The 26,062-nt window shown below is 43.3% G+C and overlaps 1 protein-coding gene across 2 annotated transcripts in view; it reads left to right on the forward strand.

Annotated features, from left to right (window-relative positions):
- ARHGAP10 (Rho GTPase activating protein 10) overlaps positions 1-26,062 on the forward strand; it is a 351,925-nt gene that overhangs the window by 169,410 nt on the left and 156,453 nt on the right. For both annotated transcript variants that reach the window (XM_040418526.1, XM_040418527.1), the window contains exon 18: positions 1,788-1,947. In XM_040418526.1, coding sequence (XP_040274460.1) covers positions 1,788-1,947 — 160 coding nt within the window. The remainder of the gene's footprint in view (positions 1-1,787; positions 1,948-26,062) is intronic.

Consider the following 26,062-nt stretch of genomic DNA (forward strand, 5'->3'; position numbering starts at 1 on the left):
CACATATAACATGGTTATAAGGGAAAATAATAGCATTCTTAATACAGAATGCTTACAAAAATGTGGCTTTAGGGGTTAAAAAAAATAAAATAAAAATTAACTCACCTCATCCTGTTCGCGCAGCCGGCATAATCATATTTCTTCTTCTTTCAGGACCTGCCAAAGAACCTTTGATGACGTAATCACTTGGTGAGCGCGGTGACATCAGCGCAGGTCCTGCTGAATCTTCTATCTTCATTCAGCAAGACCTGCGCTGACGTCACCAAGTGGTGAGCGCGATTATGTCGTCAAAGGTCCTTTGGCAGGTCCTGAAAGAAGAAAGAAGATGATGCCGGCTGCGCGAAAAACAGGATGAGGTGAGTTAATAAAAAAATAAGAATTTATACCCCTAAAGCCACATTTTAGTAAGCATTCTGTATTAGGGGTCCATTCACATGTCCGCAAATGGGTCCGCATCCATTCCGCAATATCGGGAACGGGTGCGGACCCATTCATTCTCAATGGGACAGAACGGGATGCGGAGAGCGCACTATGTGCTCTCCGCATCCGCATTTCCGGAGCACGGCCCCGAACTTCCGGGCTTCAGACGCGAACTTCCGGGCCGCGGCTCCGAAAAAAAATAGAACATGTCCTATTCTTGTCCGCAATTGCAGACAAGAATAGGCAGTTCTATGGGAGGGTGCTGGCCGGGTGTATTGCGGATCCGCAATACACCACGGACGTGTGAATGGACCCTAAGAATGCTATTATTTTCCCTTATAACCATGTTATAAGGGAAAATAATAAAACTGAGTAGAACACCTAACCCAAACCCGAACTTCAGTGAAGAAGTTCGCGTCTGGGTACCACAGTCAGTATTTTATCACGCGCGTGCAAAACGCATTGCACCCGCGTGCTAAAAACTCAACATCGGAGCGCAATCGCAGTCAAAACTGACTGCAATTGCTTACCTACTCGCACGATTTTCCCTGATCGCAGACGCAACGCACCTGGACACACTCGTCTGCAAGGTGCCTAATTCTTTTGCGGTCCGCAAAACACGGATACCGGCCGTGTGAGTTCCGCAATTTGCAGGCCGCACATGGCCATCGCTATATAGAGAATGCCTAAGCTTGTCCGGACATGCTCTATCTTTTTTGCGGGGCCACGGAACGGAACAATGGATGCAAACAGCACACGGTGTGCTATCCGCATCTTTTGCGGCCCCATTGAAATGAATGCGTTCGCACCCGTTCTGCAAAATTGCGGAACGGATGCGGATCCATTTATACAGTCGCGTGAATGCTCCCTTATACGGTATACTGGGTCAGGCAGTGCAAGGAATTGCATTAATGCAGCGTAAAATTTGAATTTTGTGAAAATTTTCTATATTCTAGGCTCAAAGTGTCACTCTCTAGTCAGCTAATTAATCCATATCCCCTGGGGTTTCATAAGCTGTAAGCCATAATCATCCAAGTTATAACGAATAAAGGCTTGAAATATCTCGCTTTGCATGTAATGAGTCTATCTCATATGTTAGTTTCACCTTTTAAGTTGCATTACTGAAATAAATGAACTTTGCACGATATTCAAATTTTTTGAGTTTCACCTGTATAACAAAAGGAGAGGTGCACACGCTAGATGAGACCTGGCAGTGAGGGTGGATGCGACGTTATGCTGGCGGGTTCCTGCTCCTCCTGCGAGGTAGGACAGAGCTGGGACCCGTGGCGCTGCAGTGTGCAGACGCTCTGCCACACTGCGATGAGGTCACGGACCCAATAGTGACAACTCTTTTGGACTTTCTCCAGTGTTTCAGAAAACGCCAAGAAGAATTTGATGACTGTAGCCAATTTGGGAGTGGTGTTCGGACCAACGCTGATGAGGCCTCAAGAAGAAACGGTGGCAGCCATCATGGACTTAAAGTTTCAGAACATTGTTGTTGAAATACTTATTGAAAACCATGAAAAGGTAGGAGTGGTTTTATATGTGACTCCTGTGTGCACATGTAGTCGAAAAATACCTACTGCAGAAACGTCCTGAAATATGTTATATTTAGGGGGTCATTTATCAAACTGGTGTAAAGTTGAACTGGCTTAGTTGCCCATAGCAACCAATCAGATCCCACCTTGCATTTTGGACAGCTCCTTTGGAAAATGAATGGAAAAACCTGATTGGTTGCTATTGGCAACTAAGCCATTTCTACTTTACACCAGTTTAATAAATGACCCCTTTAGTTTTTGATGAAATTCACTGCAAATTCAGGACAAATCTGGGACAGAAAGTGCATGGTACAGATATAAAAATCCATAATATCTCCTCAAATCCATGTTGACTTTTTGAGCGGCATGCTAATGTAGTTTTGTAAAGTCCCATTCATATGCATTTTCTATATACTGTATAATAAAAACCACAAAACGTACAACACTCATTGTGTTGTGTGGCGTAGTATTAAAGCAATCCAAATATTGAAAATATTAGAAAATAACATAGCAGAACAAGCTACGCTGCTTCAGTAACCAACTTACTGAAATGGGAGCTATGGTTACAGCAGAGTGCAGGCCCGCTCTGCTGTTTCAGTAAGCACGGCCACTTAGGTGGGATGAGACAAATGGAGGCTTCTTCTCCATCAAGATCTACCAACAACTTAAATTTGTTGTGCCTCTAGCTAGGGATTACCTTGGAAGCTTGGCACATGTTTTCCTGTTTTGTACCGGTAACTTTTTAGTAGCTATTGTTATTATCACCACATGCAGAATTGCAATGACAAGTAACACCTCTTTATAGATAACACAGGATCCACCATTCGCAGTAAGTGATATCACAGCTTATATCAGTCCATATAAGTCAGTGAGGTCAGCTCCTGTCTGTTGTCTATGGCCCATGTAGCTGCTCTGAAAAGACAGGAAGTTTAGACCTAGTGACCAATGTGAAAACTGCAGGATTTTATTTAATTTTTTTAACTATAGCTAGTGACATGGGGGGAAATTCTTAAAAAAATGTTTTCGCATAAAAACATGATTTAAACAATTTATGATGACACATTCCTTTTAAGGCTGGGTTGACACCATTGTTTACATTGCCCCATCATCCTTCTCCATTTTAGGAGTAAAACGAGGAAAATTAACAGAAGAGCCGATACTGTCAAATGACAGTAACAAATAGCACCTATGGACCCCATTGACTATAGTGGAATCCATCGGGTCTCTGTTAAAAACCCAGGCATTTTACCAGACAAAATAGGCCAGCAGGCCTCCAACGCAGATGTGAACATAGCCTAATCTGTATCAAGTTTCATTTGGATATATCTCTTTTTTTTTACCGTTGATTTTATTATTTTTAATTTTTTTATTTTATGACTGTAGTCAAGTAGGCTTTATACCTAAGTCTACACTGACATCAGTTACTAGCCAGAGGTGTACAGCACATCACAAATTAAAAGTCAAGTGAGGTGACACTGGGACATAAGGGAGGGCCTGGAAACCAATTTTCATTGATAGAAGAAAAATATTTCATTACTGGCAATGGCCCAGAGCTAACAAACTAGACAAGAGATGTATTGTTATAAGGAACGTAATAGCAAAACTATTTAGAAGTCACAGTGAAGTGTGTGCGCATGACAGTATATCTACATGTGTTTTTTATTTATTATTGTACATCTTAGTTCATTATTTTTTAAATAATGCTTAGTCTGATTGAAAAATGTTGCACATGAAAGCATATCATTATATTTTTTTGTATTGCTTTTAAGTGGATTGACATGTACAATGAAGCTCTGTCAACCACCAAGAAATAATTCCATAATACAATCTGCTCTATCTTTTGCCTATGCCCTCCACTTCACAGCTTTCACACAGGATGCTGCATTTGTAAAGCTGTAAGGGTGAGTCCGGACCTAGCAGAAGAGATCTGCCGTGGATTTTCACCCAAATCTGTGCATATTCAACAGCAAAATCTGCATGTATTATATGTGAATTTTGCTGTGGATTCGCAATGGATTTCACCCCTGCACACAGATGGCGTGAAATCAGCAACAACATTGACGTACTGGGGATTTGGAAATTTGAGTTCTGGCAGACTTTATCTGCTATATGCTTATTGGGTTTTGAAATCATTATCCACAGGTTTTGTTCTATAACTTCCTGTGGATGGGCATATATTATAGTATACCGCATTTTTCGCCATATAAGACGTACCGGCCCATAAGACGCACCTAGGTTTTACAGGAGGAAAATAAGAAAAAATATTTTTCATTAGACCTCAGGTCAGACCAACAATCAGACTTCGAATGTTAATCCGACCTCAGCTCACAGCCCCAATCAGACCCCCAATGTTAATAAGACCCCAATAAGACCTCAGATCAGACCGCAATGTGAATGACCCCCAATCAGATCTCAGATAAGAGCCCCATGCCTCTCATATCAGTTCCCATTACCTCTAATATAAGCCCCCATGCCTCTAATATCAGCCCCCATGCCTCTAATATCAGCCCCCATGACTCTTATGTCTGCCCCCATGCCTCTTATTACTGCCCCCATGCCTGTTATGTCTGACCCATGCTCTTATTACTGCCCTCATGCCTCTTATTACTGCCCCATACCTGTTATGTCTGCCCCATGCCTCTTATTACTGACCCATTCTCTTATTACTGCCCTCATGCCTCTTATTACTGCCCCCATGCCTGTTATATTGGGCAGACTAGATGGGCCAAATGGTTCTTATCTGCCGACACATTCTATGTTTCTATGTTATGTTTGCCTCCATGCCTCTTATTAATGCCCCAATGCCTGTTATGTTTGCCCCATGCCTCTTATTACTGCCCCCATACATGTTATGTCTGCCCCATGCCTCTTATTACTGCCCCCATGCCTCTTATTACTGCCCCCATACATGTTATGTCTGCCCCATGCCTCTTATTACTGCCCCCATGCCTGCTATGTCTGCCCCATGCCTCTTATTACTGCCCCCATACCTGTTATGTCTGCCCCATGCTCTTATTACTGCCCCCATACCTCTCAGTTCAGACCCCAGCAGCCTCAAAACATAAAATAAAGAAACCACGTACCCTTCCTGCACCTGAACGCCGCCGCTCCTCACTGCCTGCGCTCTTTATCCTCCTGCTGTCGGCTGTGCTGTGAACTGGCGCTTACAGCCACCGCACAGCACAGGCGACAGCCGAGTGGAGGACCAGGAAGCGGTGAGTACAAAGCCTTCACCACTTCCCGGTCCTCCGGTGCTAATTCGCCTCATAAGACACAGAGACACGCGCGTCTTATAGGGCGAAAAATACGGTAATTAATGATTGCAATGCCTACAGACAAGTTGGAATTCCACCTATAGAGATGGAGGCAAACAAACTGTAAGCCATGCTTGTTCAGTGTTTTTTTTTTTTTTTTTTACCGGAGGGGGCACCACCTTTTTAAGGTTGCGTCCATACCTTAGTGAACGTTCCTCCTATTATAAGTAATTTTTATGCCCAAAAATACCACTTGACAGTTTAAAGTCGACGCAGTTTATTATATATGTGGAAATAGTGGACTAGTCTATAGCCCAGCCCTCATTCACAGGCTATAGTCTGCCAACAAACACAAGCACTGTCATCGGTGGACACCCCTGCAGCTAACCAGATGACTTCCTATAATATTGTGTGGAATTTCTAATGAGATCAAATGGTTGCAGTTTCTTATACCTTTCATTTCCACGCTATACGTAAGGTAAAGCAGGTTGTATTACCACTTTGTTGACTTGCTGAAAACGCTGTTCATTCTATATAATGGAAGTCAGAGCTCCAGTTTGAGGCTCTCCTGATTGAGAAAAATGCGGCTAAAAGCTGCTTTGTCTTGAGTTTTCCACATAAGAGGGCAGTGTGGCTCCACATGGAAGTGAGCGATTCCCTAACTCAGGAGCAGACTTTTTCAGCTTAGCCGGCAGATTCTTTCAGCTGAAGTGATACATACTTTGAATGTTTGGTATCTTAGTAGTGAGACATAACAGAATATACACGGTTACATGTGAACTTTTTTCTGGCACAAGCATTTATAATTGGCGTTTATATAATGTGCAGTCACATATATACTTATATATTTAATTAATGCGCCATTGAATGTCAAAGAGGACCAGTCTCCACTTCTGACATGTCTATTTTACTAAATAATTGTATCGTGTAATTGTATTTGCCATGCATTAGCGATTCTAGAGCCACTTTTCTTCTAACTCTGTTGTTCTGTTCTTCAGTTATTGCTAATAATTTTATTAATGGAGGTACTGCGGAACAGTGTGTCCCTTTCCAGAAAATGCTGCCAGGGTGATACTGTACAGGGACAGCCAGCCACTAATATAAATGCCCGTGCCCCGCCCCCCCCCACATCACTGTTATTATGTTATACCATCATTTATAAAAACTGCTTATTCCAAAGATATTTGCCGACCATTGCGTCCTGTGGCAAATCTGTTTCGATATTCGGTTAATGTAGGTTACGTCCTGCATTTGAGCCTTGTAATGCAGGAAGCACAATTGTCAAGAACAAGAGGGGACATGCCTAGTGTCACATGTCCTGCTGATGTCAGGACACATGTCACTGCCCTATGGGACATCAAACTCATGACAAACCAGGAAGGAGGATTCAATGATGGGGGATAAGAGAAAACTGCAAGTGAGGTAAATTTGAAAAACAAAAAGGAATGGGAGCTGAATGATAAAAATAAACTTTAGAGCAGAACTTTTTTGGATCTGAGGGCTGCATTGTCACATCACTCTATTTCAAGGGGCCGCAAATAAATAAATAAAAGTCGATCGGCGCTCATTTGCATCGCCGTATTACACAAGCCTATGCAAAGTGATTGGGGAGGAATGATCACTACCACAGTCATTCTGCCTTCATTGTGCTGCAGCATGGCCCCTGATACCGAAGAGTTATACTTACCTGCTCCCTGCCGCTCTGGTCCTCCGCACTGCCCCCATCTTCCGGTTCCCACGCGGTTTACACCTGGCAGTGCATGGCCATGGTCACATGCACCTCTCCAGCCAATGACTGGCTTCAGCGGTGATGTGGCCACAAGCAGTATGTTACTGCTGAAGCCAGTCATTGGCTGGAGAGGTGCATGTGACCATAGCCATGCACTGCCAGGTTTAAACAGTGCCGGGACCAGAAGATATAGGCAGCGGGTGCAGCGCAGAGGACCGGAGCAGCAGGGAGCAGGTAAGTATGAACTGGCTGGCACTCACTGGCTATTACCGCCTCCTGCTGTTATAGGGGCCCTGCAATAACCAGTAAGCACTTTAACTTACTGTCTCTAAGGAAAAGGGACGCCTGGATATTGACAGTTAATGAACTGATGTCTGATGTCAGTTCCCATTTGGCCACATACAATTTAGCGGGGGGCCATAGCTTTCCCCTTGATTCCTGTGGTCAATTCTATCTCCATGAGACCCGATGCTCTTTTAGATTAATCGGGTGTTAGTATAACACTCAGTATGGTGGTGATATCGAACTGATAACGTCACTTGAATACTATTTGTTAGGAGTTATACATGTTAACATGTTTACTGCCACCTGTAGGCTATATAGATATGACAGTTTATAACCTTTGTTATATTGTTTGTGTCTGAATAAAGTTGTTGTTGAATTACCTCAGATCGCCTCAGGAAACATGGTGTCAGAAGTGGGGAGGGCTTTGGTGTTTTAGAAACCACTAAAGTCCTAATATCAGAACCAAAGATCAACAAGAATAGTTTCTCTGGTAATTTATTAATAAGAGACACACAGTGTTACAGAAAATGGCTGCAAACAACTTCCCTGTGCCGTCTCCCATGGACTGTAAAGGGGACCTGGCAGTTAACTGGACATATTTCAAATCCCAGTGGGAAGATTATGAGGTGGCAATTGAACTTGATAAGAAAGACCCCAAGGTAAGGATAGTGACACTGCGCTCAGTGATGGGGAGAGACTGTCTGCGTATTTATCAATGCCTCTCACTCTCTGATGCCTACAAGCAGGACATAGAGAAAACTCTGGATGCATTACAGAGCCATTTTATGCCTTCACGTAACATCATTTATGAGAGGTACATATTCAATACCACAAACCAAGGCCCATTGGAAACTATAGATCAGTATGTGACTAGACTGAGGCAGCTAGCCGCTACATGTGAGTTTGGAGTATTACATGATGAACTTATCAGAGACAGAATAGTTCTGGGATCAAAAGACATTAATGCTAGAAAGAGAATGCTCAGAGTACCAGACCTGAACCTACAGAGAGCCATTGATATGTGTAGAAGCCATGAACTTACAGAAATGCAAATACAAGCAATGCAAGAAAGCAAAAGTGAAACTGCTAAAACATATAAAAAGCCCATGAAAGAAAGCAAAGTAAAAACAATCAGATGTAGATACTGTGGAAACAATCACCCCTGGGGGAGAGACCACTGTCCTGCATATGGAGAAACCTGTAGTAAATGCAAAAAGCAAAAACATTTTTCTAGAGTATGCAGGCAGAAAGCAAATGCCAGAATACATATGGCTGCACAGATCAAGAGCAGCAGCTCAGAAGAATCAGTATTCACTATTATTCATCAAATAGGAGCAGTAAGCAGTCCAGGATCACAATGGTTTGTACCACTAGAACTCAGCATTGACAGAGAAGCAGGGCAAAGGTTACACTGTCAGTTAGACTGTGGGGCCACCTGCAACCTTATGACATACAAAGACTATTGCAAAATTGTTAAAGAAGGAAAGCCAACATTACAGAAGAGTAATGTCAAATTAAAATGGTACAATGATACCTGTATGATACCTATGGGCCAATGTAATCTAAATTGTACATATAAAGATAAAACATATCCACTGCAATTCCAAGTTGTCCAAGGTAAACACAAACCACTTCTCTCAGCAGAAACATGTAAGAAAATGGGCCTCCTTACACTTAATGTAGAACATAATGTATTATTACATGATGACCAGCAAACAACTACAACTTCACCCTTTTCTTATGAAATGATCACAACTGAATATAGAGACATTTTCAAAGGACTAGGGTGTCTACCTGGAGAGTATCACCTAGAAATAGATGAAGCAATACCTCCTGCTCAACACCAACCACGTAGAGTGCCGGCTCCACTTAAAGCAGACTTAAAGGCGAAAATAGAGAGATTAGAGACACTGGGAGTGATAAAAAAGGTCATAGAACCTACGACATGGATAAGTAGTATGGTTGCTGTTAAGAAACCAGGCAAGCTGCGAATATGCATTGATCCCAAAGACTTAAATAAAGCACTAAAACGCTCACATTATCCAATGCCCACTATAGAGAAAATCCTGCCAAGTTTAACAAATGCAAAAGTATTTTCTGTCTTAGATGCTAAGGAAGGCTTCTGGCAAGTAAAACTAGACACTAAAAGCAGTTATCTCACTACATTCTGGACTCCCTTTGGGCGTTACCGATGCCTACGCATGCCTTTTGGGATTGCTACTGCACCAGAAGAATATCAACGTAGACAACATGAAGCAGTAGAAGACCTGCCCGGAGTGGAAGTTATTGCAGATAATATATTGGTGTATGGCTGTGGTGACACTGCAGAGGAGGCCACAAAGGATCATGACAAGAATTTGATTGGACTCTTAGAGAGAGCACCAAAGCTGAACCTAAAATTCAATAAAAAGAAGCTGAGATTGAGGCTATCTTCGGTACCATACATGGGACATTTACTCACAGCAGAAGGCCTGCGTCCTGATCCAGAAAAAGTCAGAGCAATTTTAGAGGTACCAAAGCCTGACAATGTACAAGTAGTTCAGAGACTGCTAGGGTTTGTAAACTACCTTTCAAAATTCTTACCACATCTTTCGGATGTATGTGAACCACTACGCAGACTGACAGACAAAGACAGCTTGTGTGCCTGGCAATCCAGCCATGATAAAGCCCTCAAGCAAATAAAAGATATTGTTACTAAACATCCAGTTTTGAGATACTACAATGTCAATGAAGAAGTAACAGTCCAATGTGATGCCAGTGAAAAAGGTCTTGGAGCAACACTTTTGCAAGGAGGTCAGCCAGTGACGTTTGCATCACGTACACTGTCTTCAACAGAACAAAGATATGCCCAGATTGAAAAGGAATGTCTTGCCATTGTATATGCATGCCAGAAGTTTAATCAGTACTTACATGGAAAAAATATTATTAACATTGAGACTGATCATAAGCCACTAGAGAGCATTTTTAAAAAACCTCTCCTAGTAGCACCAAAACGTCTACAGCGCATGATGCTACAGTTGCAAAAATACAACCTGAATGTGGTTTATAAAAAAGGATCAGAAATGTATATTGCAGACTTCTTATCAAGAGCAGCATTACCTCACAAAACAATGGACAAGGACACCCCAGATTATGAGATTTTCTTGATGCAATCAGAGGATGCCTTTTCTAAGGAACTGGAAGAGATAAACTTTGCAGAATATCTAAGAGTGTCTGATTTGTGCCTACAACAAATTCAGAAGTTCACAGAACAAGATGAAGTCTTGCAAGCATTAAAAACTACTGTTCTTACAGGATGGCCAGACCAGAAAGAAAAAATACCGATTTGTATCAGGGACTACTGGGGCTTTAGAGATGAGATAAGCATACAAAAATCATGAGTCATCATACCAAAAAACATGCGCCCAGAAATGATAGCGAGGACTCATTCTAGGCACTTAGGAATAGAAGCATGCCTTCGCAAGGCCAAGGATGTCATCTTTTGGCCACACATGGGCCCAGAGATTATAGAGGCAATAAAGAACTGTAATACTTGCAATGAGTATATGCGTAAACAAACAAAAGAACCTCTGATGACTCACAAATTGCCCACTCTACCCTGGAGCAAACTAGGCATGGACTTATTTTCCTTAACAGGACAAGATTACTTAATAATTGTTGATTATTATTCAGATTTCTGGGAAATTGATTTAGTTTCTGATACCACCTCTAAAACAATTATAGATTGTTGCAAAGCACATTTTAGCAGACATGGAATCCCTGATTCTGTAATTACAGATAACGGACCACAGTTTGTCAGCTCAGAGTTTGCACGATTTTGTAGAGAGTGGGAATTTGAACATCTTACATCATCCCCATATCACAGTCAGTCCAACGGTAAAGCTGAAGCTACTGTAAAAATAGCAAAAACACTCATAAAGAAAGCTAAACGGGATGACAAGGATATCTGGAAAGCGGTTCTTGACTGGAGAAATACCCCATCAGAAGGCACCAGCAGTAGTCCTGTACAACGGCTAATGTCAAGAAGGACCAGGACTTTACTTCCGACTGCTCAGAAACTGCTGTTTCCAAAGGTTATAAAAGGAGTGGTCGAGAACCTAACTGAAAGACGCAAAAAAGCAAAGGCATATTATGATAAAGGAGCCAAGGAACTTCCCGAACTAAGCATTGGTCAGCCAGTGCGAATACAACCATCGCCGTCGTCAACAGATGAAATTTGGCGACAAGGTATTTGTTTGGAGAAAGTTGCTCCACGATCTTATAAAGTGGAAGCAAATGGACAGTTGTACAGAAGGAATAGAAAGTTTCTGGGTACTGCAGATGACAAATCTGACATTGAAATAAGTGAAGTGATTACACCAGGTACATCTCCAGATGAGACAACTCCCAAAGAAACAGGGATGGATGATCATATGCAACAATGTGAAGCTCCTGCCACACCAAGACGTACTAGAACTAGGGTTATTAGAACACCAACAAGATATAAGGATTTTGTATGCTAGACACATTATAAAAAAACATTGTCACCTTTGGAATGTATTGTGGTATCCAATCATCTTATGTTATATATTACTTGATTTCACAAGAAAGGGAGGATGTTAGGAGTTATACATGTTAACATGTTTACTGCCACCTGTAGGCTATATAGATATGACAGTTTATAACCTTTGTTATATTGTTTGTGTCTGAATAAAGTTTGTTGAATTACCTCAGATCGCCTCAGGAAACACTATTCATGTTTGCATGTTGCATATATGCAATCTAAGACCTTTTACTGTTTCATCATGTTATCAAAGAATGGCCCTTGTTTATTGGCATGTGCTTCTCAGTGTCCCCTTTTCCATTTTATTTTATGTATCACAGCATTTATGTGAACGTTTGTCTGCTGTTTTTATCCTCGTTTCACCTACTTACCCTTAGGAGTCGGGTGACTTATCTCGTGCGTCCGTACGGTGGGGGGAGGTAACGTGTGGGGTTTTCCCCGCCCCTCTATCATCGGATTGGCTCCTCCTGGGGGCGGTTCTTCCTCCTTATAGCCCGGCGCTTCAGGTGGCCGTCCTACGGCCATACCAGCGCTGGACACTCTGCCGCATACCTTCAATGTGGCAGCAGTTTCTCAGCTGTTTAACCACTGTTTTGACCATGACTCACATTTGAAGAAACGCGTCGAGCCACGCACATGTGGGTAATATAGCTAGCTGAGATTTTGCAAACAGGCAGTGCTTGGGGAATCAGGGTTGTTGAGGCTACCACCTGGGGCCTTTGACAGAATGCTAACATAGAGCCCATAATGGGAATGAATTAGCCTGTACCATTTCAATCCCTCCTGGACACACACACTCCACGGCGACAACCAGTAAGGTGTGATTACCCACACTGTCTTTTGGGGATACGGACGACCGTGAGGTGTGGTTATGAAATATTTTTTACACCTTGGTGATAACTGGTCTAGTGGAGCTCAGGTGTTCACACTGAGCATTACCACGCTGTTTTGGACAAGTCCTATATGTGTTCTGAGTTATACTGTTTCGCCATAGTCTTTCTTTTTTTAGGGTACAGATATCACCCCAAATTTTGTTTTGTTTATTTCTTTTGAATTTAATAAAGATTAGCTTTATTTTAGCACCTCCCACCTCTGTGACAGTATTTAATTAGAGACGCATTGCCTATCTATACTGATCAACACATAATATGTTCCCTAAAGGGTCATAAAAAGACTGTTGGGGACAGGAAACACTTTTATTTTTAACTTTTTCCTTTTTTTATTTTTATGGTATTTATTTTTTTGCCACAATATTTTATTTCTTACAACACAACAGAAGAAAAGTTCAGGCGGCACTACACCCAATAAATCGCTAATCAAACACGTAAGTGTTTCCTATTCTCTTTTGGTGGATATTTTATTTCTTGTTTTCTTTTATTTGTATTTTATTATATTTTTTATTTAGTTTTCATTTTTTAATATATATTTTTTTAGCTTTTTTTTATATATATTTTTTCCACATAATTTGTTCCCAAGAGGTCACTGAAAGACCTTTGGGAGACAATGAGAGACTTTTTTGTACTATGCCCAAAGGATCCCCAGTTACAGGGGAAACCAGCCTTCTGTGCGGGTTTGTAGAAGTCAGAGCTGATCAGGGTTTCCTGACCCTGCAGCTCTGTGCTCCTCTGCCCCAAGCCGCACATCTATCTGAGGAGAAGGCAGAAGCTCTGATGAAGCGCTTCTGCCTTCTCCTCGGCTTCCTCACTATCCCTTCCAGCGGGGGAACCGTCCTGCTCCTGCTACAGTGCAGAAGCAGGAGCTGTCATCCATCGTCGTGCAGCGTTGCGGGCAGAAACACAGCTGATCACACAATCATCTCTGTTTCTGTCCAGGATGACGGGGGCTGCAAAACTTGGTTCTGGGGGCTGCAGCGGGCTGCGGGTTGTGCTTCCCTGCTTTAGAGTGTAAAGTAGTTTATGGCACAACCCCTTTAACTTCTAACGCAAAAACACAAATGCAATAGCACTCTGCAACCAGCACTCTGCCATTCCTCTATGCTGAATGTTGAATGAGGCATTGGTGTACATTTTGACCAAAGCGTAATAAGCCACTCACCACGTCAAGGTCGCCTCTATGAGTGGTCCCTAACACCAGTATCTACCTGTTATGGGCCATGATAGCCACACAAAGTCCAGGGAGCGCAGGTACAGCATGCACGCCAGGCACACTCTGCTTTTAACCCCGTCCGGTGCCGTGACAGCTTTCATCGGATCCAGGGTTGCAAGTACCAACATGCATGGTGAGCCCACTATATACTTCTCCTGGAGCCAAATGGCTACTGGTAGGCGCTGTAAAAGCAGACTCAGTTTTATACTGACTTTAAAACCAGCCTCCAGGGCAGACTAACTGGTCAGGTGTGCATGACTGCACAGAGATCGCCACGCCTCCAATATATACTACAAAGAAAAAATGTGGGGGGTTCAGTCAGCACAACCCTGTATGCAGGTGCACATCGCTATGGCGAAATACACATACAAACGCAAAAACACAAATGCAATAGCACTCTGCAACCAGCACTCTGCCCTGCCTCTATGCTGGATGTTGAATGAGGCATTGGTGTACATTTTGGCCAAAGCATAATAAGCCACTCACCACGTCAAGGTCGCCTCTATGAGTGGTCCCTAACACTAGTACCTACCTGTTATGGGCCAACCTTTAACTTCTAGTATCAATAATAGAGGAATGACACAGAGTTATATGAAAGTATGCTCATAATTGTTATTACATGAGGCATGCAGGTGGTTCCTGGTTTGGTTACAGGTCCACTTTAAACCTAGCTTCTCAAGTATATTACTAGTTACATTTTGATATACACGTGTCTTTTATATACGTACTGTATGTTCCACTCTTAGAGCCACATAAGCAATTGTAAAGAATTAATTAAAAAAGTCTAAAGTCTGTATTACACAGGCCGATTGAGCAAGCGATTGTTGGGAGAGAAGCGTTCCCTCCTGGCAATCACCTGCTAGATAGCAGAGGAGACTGCTGCTATTACATGCATTGATCTCCTCTGCAGCATGGGGAGCAGCAATCGCTAAGCCATCGTTTGTCCCCATGCTGTTTAGTGGTTTGCCGCCAGCAGAGTGTAATTAGACAGCACGATCTGCCGCCGGCAAACAATGATTTTTACCTATGCTTAAAGGGTTTCTGTCACCTGAAAAATGGGTATTAAGCTGGCTGACATTAGCGATGTGCTAATGTCAGCTGAACATAACTATATTAGTGCCACCTCATTGCCTGCCGCCGTTATTGAGAAAAACAAACTTTTATAATATGCTAATTAGCCTCTAGGAGCGGGGGGGGGGGTGGGGGGGCATTGCCCCTGCTCCTAGAGGCGCCGTTCTCCCACCTCTGGCCACGCCCTGTTACAGTAGACTGACAGGGGCAGCATTGTTGGTCTCTTACCTCCGGCCCTGTCTACAGAGTAAATCTCACGCTGTTCAGTATTTGGCAATGCCCCCCCCCCCCCCCGCTCCTAGAGGCTAATTAGCATATTATAAAAGTTAGTTTTTCTCAATAATGGCAGCACATAGTGAGATGGCACTAATATCGTTATGTTCAGCTGACATTAGCACATCGCTAATGTCAGCCAGCTTAATATCCATTTTTTAGGTGACAGAAACCCTTTAAAAATCACAATTGCCTGATGAATGAGCGTTTGCTTGTTCATCGGGCAATCGGCGGCAGTATTACACTGCAAGATGATCGCTAACTAGCGTTCATATGAAAAATCAGCAGGTTTACTGTATTTTTCGCCCCATAAGATGCACTTTTCCCCCCTAAAAAATAAGGGGAAAATGCCCCTGCATTTTATGGGGCGAATGCTGACATTTTTACATCGCAGGCTGCGATGTATGAGCGAGCAGGGAGGTATTGGGAGGAGGAGCTGGGGGCCGGCAATTGCGCCGCTCCAGTGCTGCACTATACAAATATAAAATTCAATTAAAAGTGATTAAACATGCCCCCCCCCACTTTTAATATTACCGTACACCCTAACAGCTTCTGTAGAATGCAGGCAGGCCGGGCGGGCGGCAGCGTAACTCCCTGATGTCACGTGCCTGCGCCGCCTACTTTATGAATGAAGCAGTTGTACAGAAGCTGTTAGGGTGTACGGTAATATTAGGAGTGAGGGGGCATGTTTAATCACTTTTAATTGAATGAGACATAGCCAGGGAGATGTGGTAATTATCTAGGATCAATTGGGCAAATAGAATTTGCTAGCTGAATAACTGTATTCCTTTTTTTTTTTGGGCCACCTGCATTTTTTGCAGCTTCATTCATGTCATTTGCAAGCAGTAAGAAAGATTGTAAAGCACAGGAATCTGATCTTTGGTGAGTTTTCACTGTAGTTGCTAGCTCACAGTCTCAACCTTGTGGCCATATGGAGCTGAAACACTGCCCACCCCCTGACAGCTAGTGGCTGTGCAATTTTTCTGGTAAAGCCAGGATCTTAAAGGAATATTTCCATCTCAGACATTGATGGCATATCGCTAGGATATGTCATCAATGTCAGATAGGTGCGGGTCCCACCTCCAGAGCGGGCCCCCTGACGTTGAAGGCTGCACTCCTTTCACTACTATATGAGTTCCGAAAATAGCTGAGCGGTGGCTCAGCTATTTCCGCCAGTCCCATAGCGGTGAATGGCTAGGTGGCCGAGCATGCCTTGTTTACTCAATATTCTCTGCCATGGCACTGCTAAAAAAAATAGCCAAGCAAGCTTGTAATGCTATTTCTTGGCTTCTCTAGCAGTAAATGGAGCGCACTCCGTACATGCGCAGTGCACTCTCCTTCTCTTTAGATTTTCCTTCACTTGACTTGCACCTATCTGAAATTGATGGCATATCCTAGTGTACCCCTTTAACATCAAGATCATGCTCCCATTAGAGACCACAGGTGGGTGGGATTTTGGCTGGCTTTATCATGTGAGCACAGTACAATGGATCAAGGATCAGATAAAAACTAACTGTATCCTAAAACACCATATTGCAGTCCGCAAAGCCATTGTTAGTCCAGAAGATGTGGCCGAAATAAGGACTGTATTTCCCAGACTAAGCACATTTTGTTATGTTGCTGCCTTGTGCTAAAATAAAAATTAAAAAATCATGTTTTCCCCCATCATTCTGCTTCTGTTCCTACACCTTGTTTATAATCTACTTTTGTTATATATAGTTGAATAGGCATGATTTGGAAACCCACACCCCTGTCTATATAAGGTTTCAAAGCTGAGCTGAGAATGCATATCAGAGCAAAAACCAAGCCAAGAGGAGGAAAGAACTGCCTGTAGTGCTATTGGAGACCTGATTATGTGGAGGCAGATATGCAGAAGGGAACAAAAAAATTCTGCTGCACTGAAAGTTTCAGCAAAGTGGCCTTCATAATTCTTAAATAGCAGAAGTTTGGAAAAAAGAACCAAGAACACAATGGTCACTCTGGCCGAGCTCCAAAGATCCCGTGTGCAGATGGGAGAAACTTCCAGAAGGTCAGCTATTACTGCAGCACTCTAACAATCTGGGCTTCATGGAAGAGTGGCCAGGAAGAAGTCTTTTTTTTTTTGTCAGTAAAAGACACTTGAAAGCCTACCTAGAATTTGCGCAAAAAGCACTGAAAGGATGCTGACTGTGAGAAACAGAATTCTCTGGTCTGAAAAAACCCAAGATTGAACATTTTGGCCAACAATATAAGCATCATGTCTGGAGGAAATGAGGTACTGCCCAATACCATACTTACAATGAAGCATGGTGGTGGCAGAATCATGCTATGGGGGTATTTTTCTGAAGCTGGGAAAAAGACTGGTTAGGGTTGAGGGAAAGCTGAACGTAAAAAAGTACAGATATTGTTAATGAATACCTGATCCAGAGTGCTCTAGACCTCAGACTGGGCCTCCGATTTACCTGAATACAAGGCAGCGACCCTAAGCTCACATCCAAGACAACACAAGAGTGTCCTTAAGTGGCCCTGCCAGAGCACTGACTTGAACCTATTCAAATGTAAGGGCTAGCTTAGTAAATGTGCCCCATTTTAAATCATCTCCGCTTCTCCTGCTATATAACAAGAAGCTGGCAGATCAGACTGTATGTTCAACATATTAGGTTACCTTTAATAATCATGATTGTAGTCATTTGTTTACATTTTAATACTGTATGTTTTATTGTAATAAAAAAATGAAGCATTTCAAGTGGTATGAATACTTTATATTGTCACTGTAACCATGTGGTAATATAATGGAGTAGACCGCTTTGCATGGTGCTGTTCCAGGGCACACATTTTAATCAATAAACATGATTGGAGCCAGGTTTGGTCTGAAACTTCACTAGCCTGCACAGGTCCATTGTCCCAGGACTTATCTCTCAACATCAGGTCTGTATCTAAATAGAAGTAAATCCCAGTAACCATGAGCTAAAGTCTAACGACAAGGCTTGCAATAAAAGTGGACTTTTTATTTTATTTTATTTTATTTTATTTTTTAAAAGGTGATTCCAGCTAATTTGATAACCCATGGCTTTAAAATGACTTTTTTACAAGCATATCTGGATGTGATCTGGTTGTCCACATTTTGTCAACACTTTGGCTGTGTTTTATGTGTTCTAAATGTTGATAAGATCTTGTAACCTTCCTTACATTTTTAACCTAGCATTATTTTACCACTCCAGTTTCACTGAAAAATTTGTTTAAAGTAAAAAAAATAAGATTGGAAACAAGCTCAACATGTACAACCATAAAAAAATGGTATTTATGTATGAATTACTCATGAAGTAAAACATTATTGTTACATTTATTGGCTTTTATACAAAATAAAATAAAAATCAAGGTCAGTGGACATGTGTGCTATGAATGAAGTAAATAGCCAATTATGATTCACATAGGTATGCAATCATTAGATAAATATGTGGGTAAAGGTCAAAATGCACCCTCCACTCCTAAATACATTCATGCATGATGAACAGCTTGCATGATAATTGATTTTCAAAGTTGACAATTGTATCATTTGGAGAAAATGTCTTATTGCAGTTAAACCAGTTTTCTGCCATAACTGTGTTAAATGGAATGTGTGATCATAAAATGACCAATTGTTTAACCCTTAGACTCCCAGCGCTGTACATGTACGGCGCTGTGAGGGTCTTTAAATATGTCACCCCTTCAAGCAGAGGCCCATGGCTAATGTCTGCGACCAGCAATTATACTGATCACAGGCATTTAACCCTTAAAGGGGTTGTCCAAGTTATTTTTATTGATGACCTATCCTCAGCGCGCATTCTCTTCAAACTGCTGATCGGTGTCGGACACCCACCGATCTGATATTAAGGACCTATCCTGAGGATAGGTCATCAAATTAAACACCGCGGACAACCCCTTTAAGATGCCGTGGTCAAGCGTGACCATAGCAATCTAAATAGCAAAAAACTTGGAAGTGCGTGCTTCTGGGTGAGGACCGGCTCCCCTGTAAGGGGATCAGAGAAACCGGTCCTTCGTTCCAATTGCCTGAATCTCTCTGAAGAGACCCAGTGTAGTAGAGCTGACGTTCCTATGGAGGTGTGCAGGTGACAGGCCAACATAGGATAACTGCAAATTGAGCTTATATTGTAGTTCTATGGAACTATAGTTTAAGCTAAAATAACTCTAACCACTAAATATTCTAGCCTCCTAGAGGGGCTAAAAAAATCTGCCCCTTTTGTAGAATAAAAATAAATACATAAATAAAAAAATACAAACATCATGGGCAATATAAAAATATTTATCCCATATGGCGTATAGTGTAACAGTAAAAAAAAACAAAAAAAAAACAATGCCATTTTTTCATTGATTCACTTACCCCAGGTAAAAGTGTAATAAAATGTCATCAAAAAGTCACACACACTCCAAAATATCAATGAAAAATGCAGCCCCCACACAGCTCGGTAGACATAACTGTAAAAAAGTTATGCGGGTCAGTAAGAAAACTTTTTTCAAAGCTTTTATAAAAAATATTTCCACAAAAGAACCTATTCATATCTGGTATTGTTGTAATCGTACTGATCCAGAAAATAAAGGGCACAGTTCAGTTTTGCTGGATAGGGATCGCCATAGAGACAAAACCTGTAAAACTGGTGGAATTGTCTTTTTTTTTTTTCAATTTCACCCCATTTGGATATTTTTCTCCGATTTACACTACATTGTTTGCCATAGTAAATGGTGGCATTAGAATGTACAACTTTTTCCACAAAAAAACAAGCCCTGTGAACAAAAAAAATAAAAAAGTTATGGCTCTGTGAAGACGGGAGAAAAATGAAACCGCAAAAATGAAAGACCTCCAGTATCCAATGGGTAAAATAAAGTTGTTGTTTTTTGTGTGCCATTTCATTGTGAGCTGAGCTTATGGACTAGAGACAGTATTCAGAAAGCTCTTAACCGTAGAATATTGGATAGGGAGTGTGCAGGGTCAGTGTAGAGAGAGTTTTTAGGCACTGTAGGGAGAGCATAGGGAACTATTGGATTTTTTTTTTCTATTTTAATAATATGGGCGTTTTCGGTCGCGGTGATAACCATGATGTTTATATTTATTGTTATTTAGGTATTTATTTTTTTATTATACAGAAAGGGGGTGATTTAAACTTTTATATTTTGTTTATTTTTATATATATTTTTAACATTTTGTTAAAAAAAAAAATTGTGGTGATTTTGTGGCTCATATGAGCCTATAAATTATGATTTTTAATTTTGGTCTATCAGGGATTTTTAAAATGCCATTTAAACTCAATTTTGCCAATTTCTTATCCTGGCCTGTCATCTGGTGGCCAAAATATAAATTGCAGCATGAACACTTTCAGCCTCATCAGCTAGGATGAAAGTGTTCAGCGCAAGTACCGATGCCCAATTGGCCACACGAGGCATCGGTAGGAAGCTCGGAATCGCGACCTTCTGGGTTTTTGCGCATTTAGATTCCGTGACCTCACTTGGTAACGGCATCTAAAGCATTTAATTACCGCGATCAGCATTCACGCTCGTCACGGTAATTAGCTGCAGGTCTCTGCTGTTTCAAACTGCAGAGCTCTGCTGGACATGGCGCCGCTGCATTTGCAAGTGGGCGCCATGTTTACACTTTGATCCAGCACCGTACATGTACGGTGCTGGTATTGAACGGGTTAAAGTGCGGTGTAATATATTGCTGTCAGCATCTTGCTGGCACATTTGCAGTTAATCTGTTAATTTATACATAGAATTACTGTGCCTCAGTATTAAAGTACAGCGTAATATATCGCCTTTCTGCATCTTTTTGAACTGCTGGCCCTTTCGCAGTTAATCTGTTACATAACTGATATGGCCAAAGGACAGTTGGCCCCTGCAAAGGAGCGGGTAGTGGCATATATGTTGCAGTAGCCAGCACAAGTAGCAGCAGAAAAAGGGTTTGTGCTATGAGCAGCTGCAGCAAGAGCTGCCACTGTCATCCAGTGGTCGTGTTTTGACCAACAATCCACCTGTACTGGAATGATTGATTCGCTCTTCAAAATCATCTCAAGTGACAGCCGATACACACAGCCAGGAATCGGTGGGTTCCTCTGACACCATCTGTAGCGGATTGCGTTTGGCTACTATCCACCGTCCTTAATTTTGGCTGTCCATAACGTTTATTGTTGCAATATTATTGACCTGCTAAACATTCATCTGGTTGTTCGGTAGAAACACAATGGCTACAATGGATGTTTCAACTGTACTGTTGATTGGATTATTTCTCAGGGTGGGGGGAGGGCATGTGTGGGCTGTAACCAGTTTGTGATTGAATACACATTTGCTGTGGGTGTTTCCCTTGCATGGGAGATGAGATAAAAGCAGCGTATGTGACATTAAACAGTGTTCTGCTCCTGATACTGTGTGTCGTCCAGTTATTGGGAAGAGTGATGGGATATTCATGGATGGTTTTTATTTACTACTGATGCTGTTCTTCCTGTGCTAACTACTTGATCCCGAAGTAACCCTTGGAATAACGGCGGAGAAAGCTAGCGCTAGCGCTCCACTACATTTGGTTTGCAGCAGCCGGATCCAGAACTCACAAGGGAACAAGTAACAGGGAAGGCAGCAGTACCAATGGATTGTGGATGGAGATCGATTATTCTACACTTAAGCGGTCCACGTTAAAGGATCTCCTTGAAACAAGGGGTATTCCAGCCAGCATTAAGAAAAAGGCTGTTCTTGTTACAAAAGTGAGGGCAGAATACCGAATGGAGAGCCAAAGGGAGCAAAGGGAGCAACAATTCAGGCTGTGATTTTATGGCGAAAACCCACCAACGGATATAATCTCCCGAACCATGACAGAAGTTCAGGAGTTTGTCACCCCCTTTGGTTTACACCAATTTAAGGTAATGCCGTTTGGAATGAAAAACGCCCCCGCTACCTTCCAAAGGATGGTGGACTGGCTCCTAGATGGGTTCCAGGGCTACACCTGCACCTACTTATATTATAGGAAGCTTGTTCCCAACTATAGCACCCTGGCCAAACCCCTTACTGTTCTTACCTGGAAAAACCTTCCCCGCCAAGTAACCTGGACCCCGGAATGTGAGCAGGCATTCCAACAATTGAAAAATGCACTTATAAATGCCCCTGTCTTGGCAGCTCATGATCCAACCAAACGTTTTCTTGTTCACACAGACGCTTCTATGTTTGGATTGGGGGCAGTACTGAGCCAAGTCGGGGCCAATGGTGGAGAACATCCCGTGGCTTACATAAGTCAGAAGCTGTTACCTAGAGAAGTAAGCTACGCCGCCATTGAGAAGGCGTGCCTGGCTGTGGTGTGGGCCCTGAAAAAGTTACAACCCTACTTGTATGGACAACCCTTTTCTTTGCTCATGGATCACAACCCGCTGGTCTGGCTAAACCGGGTGGCAGGGGACAATGCCCGGCTGCTACGCTGGAGTTTGGCGCTGCAGCCATTTGACTTCAACATCCAGTACCGCCGGGAAAACAAAGCTGAAACGCTGACAAACTGACTTTGAAAAATGATCTGTGTGCAACTCCGGACATCCCCAAGCTGATCCGTGATGGATCAGACTGTGTATGCTGGCTTGTGGGCAAGGGGGAGCAGTGTAGCGGATTGCGTTTGGCTGCTATCCACCGTCCTTAACTTTGTCTGTCCATAGCATTTATTGTTGCAATATTATTGACCTGCTGAGCACTCGTCTGTTTGTTCGGTAGAAACACAATGGCTACAATTGATGTTTCAACTGTACGGTTTATTGGATTACTTCTCAGGGTGAGGGGAGGGGATGTGTGGGCTGTAACCAGTTTGTTATTGAAGAATGTATAATTTTCTGCATGGGAGTGTTGATAAAAGCAGGGTATGTGGCATTAAACAGTGTTCTGCTCCTGATACTGTGTGTCGTCCAGTTATTGAGAAGAGTGATGGGATATTCATGGATGGTTTTTATTTACTACTGATGCTGTTCTTCCTGTGCTAACTACTTGATCCCGAAGTAACCCTTGGAATAACGGCGGAGAAAGCCTATGTCGCACTAGCGCTCTGCTACACCATCCTTAGTTGGCATGGCCCAGGAACTTCCTGTCCTGAACCTGCATCTTGCTGCTCCTTCTGCTAGCCAAGCAATGTATGCAGCCTGCTCTGCTCCGCTTTTCAGCAAGGATCAGCTTTTTGAGGACAGTCAGCAGTTACAGGCCACCACAGCCTTGGAGGAGAGTTTTGCTGCAAACGCGCATCTACCGATGATGCTAGTCAGTCAGGTGGGAGCAGATGTTGTGAAAGGTCAGAGACAGGTTAGGGTGACATTAGTGAGGAACAAACTGATGTAGATGACAATGTAGCCCATTACACGTAGGAGCTGGGTGAAGAGGGTCATCGTCATCATCAGGGGGCAAAGGTGGCTTAGTGCCCATGAGACAGCAGGGTGTCCGCATTCCCATGAGACAGTAGCGTGGAAGCAGTGCAAGATCTTCAGCCAAACGCAGGAGGTATACATCGTGTGCTACTCAGGAGACTATCTATGAGGAGCTCACTAGTAGTGCACGGGTTCATAAAAGCAGCGGCAGGCAGGCATCATTAAAATGTGGAGGGAAAATGCCATACTTGGCAGTGTGGGAATTTTTCAGCATGTGTCACGGCCACGGTTCTGGCCGTGACTCCTTGGGAGCCGCATACAGTTGCCCGCGGTTTGGGTTGTTGTTTCAACCGCAGCTTGAGGCTTGATGTAGTTTGCCTCAAGTGCGGTTGCCGCGGACAACAGGTATGTGTGTGGTCCCTTTGGAGTTTGTGTGTCTGTATGTATGCACTTATGTATGTCTGTGTGCACTCTGTCTTATGTTTGGTGTGCACTGACATCTTCCCCTCACTGTGGTTGCCCGTGGCAACGTTTGGTTGTAGTGTGTACATGTGGTGGCAGTGTCCTGGCCTTCGGGCTGACTCCCAGGACACGGTTGCCACCCATGTCGTTGCTTGCGGCAACAGCCACAGTGTGACTTAGGTGTTGGACACTTTCCCTTTAAGTTGATGTCTTCCCTTCCCTGGTGTTGGAAGGGTTAACTTCCTTCCTAGTGTGTGTGTGCACTGGGTGTGTCCGATTGTGGGTGTGGCTGCATGGGCTATAAAGCCTCAGTTAAGACATGATGTCTGAGGGGTACTCCAGCCTTGTTGTAAGCTGGAGGAACTCTCCTGGTCACATTTCCATCTGCCAGTGAGGGCCACCCTTGTGGTCATAAATTGTGATACACCATGTTATGTGATGTTCAGTTGATATTTTCCTGTTGTATATTGGTGCAGCTATGGATCTGGGTTCCTGTGTGTGGTTGTGTGTTTGCTGGGTTCATTGAATGTTGTGTGGACTTCAGCTTGCCTGCACAGGGATCCAGTCAGCAAGGCTGTGGCAGGTAAGTGGAACTAGTTCACATTACCTGCCATATCCATAGGACTGTTTGTGTTCCCCTTTTTCCCAGCAGCTTGGCCAGTGAGACTCCTCTTCCTTCGTGTCCAGAAGGAACAGGTCGTCTTACCCTGCTCCTAGGTGAGGGCCATCTTGAGGGCTAGCAGGGACTTCTAGGTTCCGGAGCATGAGCCCTCCTACCATCAAGGTTGGCTCATGTAGCTAGGAGTCAGGGTCAGGTTAGGGATGCGTTTAGGAGGTGACCTGCTCCCTAATCCTGTCGTCCTGGTCGAGCAGCGACCATCATCTCTGTTCATCGCACGGCTGAGGGTTTTCCCCATCCTCAGCCGTGACAGCATGTCTCAGTGGGACGTTAGCATAGTGGTATGCAGAATGTGTGGGCCACGGCCACGGTGCTAATGTTGGCACTGCGGCCCTGCATCCATGCATGGTGTCACCATAAAGTGGTGTGGGAAAACCGTGCCACTAATTTTGTGTCACAGCCTGATGCAGCAAACGCTGCATCTCCCACCTGCCCACACCCCCTCTCCAGCAGTCAGGGCTTGGCAACGTCAGCAGAAGGACGCTGTCCTTCCTTCCCATCGACTTTAATGTTGTCTATTGCTCCTGATGCTCCTCGTACTCCTCATAACTTGTTTCAACAGCAATCGATCACCGAGGCGATTGCTAAAAGACAACAGTATGTATGCACACATCTTATGGCACAGAAGCTGACCATGCATCTGTCCAAGTTGCTGGTACTACAGTCCCTCCCTTTCCATGTAGTTGACTCTGCACATTTCAGAGAACTGATGGCTCGTACCCAGCCAAGGTGGAGAGTCCTAAGCCAACATTACTTTTCCAAAAAAGCTGTACTAGCCCTGCTCGCGTTCAAAGAGCAGAAGGTGGGACAGTCCTTGGGCCTTTCTGTGTCTGGTAGAGTTCACGCCTGTGCTGATGTGTGGAGTTGCAACTATGGTCAAGGACAATATATGTTGTTCACAGGCCACTGGGTAAATATGGTACCGACCCAGGCACACCAGCAACTTGGCCAGGTGGCGGCAATGCCAACTCCGAGTTGTAATGCTGGGATTTCGGCACCAATCTCCTCTGCTTCCTCACCCTCCAATGTAGGAACAGTTCCCATTGGTCCTCCAGCATATAACCTATGCAAAGCTAGGCATTGTCACGCGGTTCTGCAACTGGTCAGCCTGGGTGAATGGAGCTACATTGGGAAGGAACTGCTAAGCGTCATGAATAAAGAAATTGAACACTGGCTGTCCCCTCGCCAACTGGTGGTAGGAATCATGGTTACTGCTAACGTAGAACATTTTGTCTGTGCTGCGTCAGGGAGGGCTGACCTATGCATTCTGCACTGTGCACGTCTTCAATCTCATTGTCACCCAGTTCCTCAAGTCTTTCACTGAACTGCAAGAGCTGTCAAAAATGTCCAG

Source organism: Bufo bufo, chromosome 2 (genome assembly GCF_905171765.1).
Source record: "Bufo bufo chromosome 2, aBufBuf1.1, whole genome shotgun sequence".
Classification (NCBI taxonomy): domain Eukaryota; kingdom Metazoa; phylum Chordata; class Amphibia; order Anura; family Bufonidae; genus Bufo; species Bufo bufo.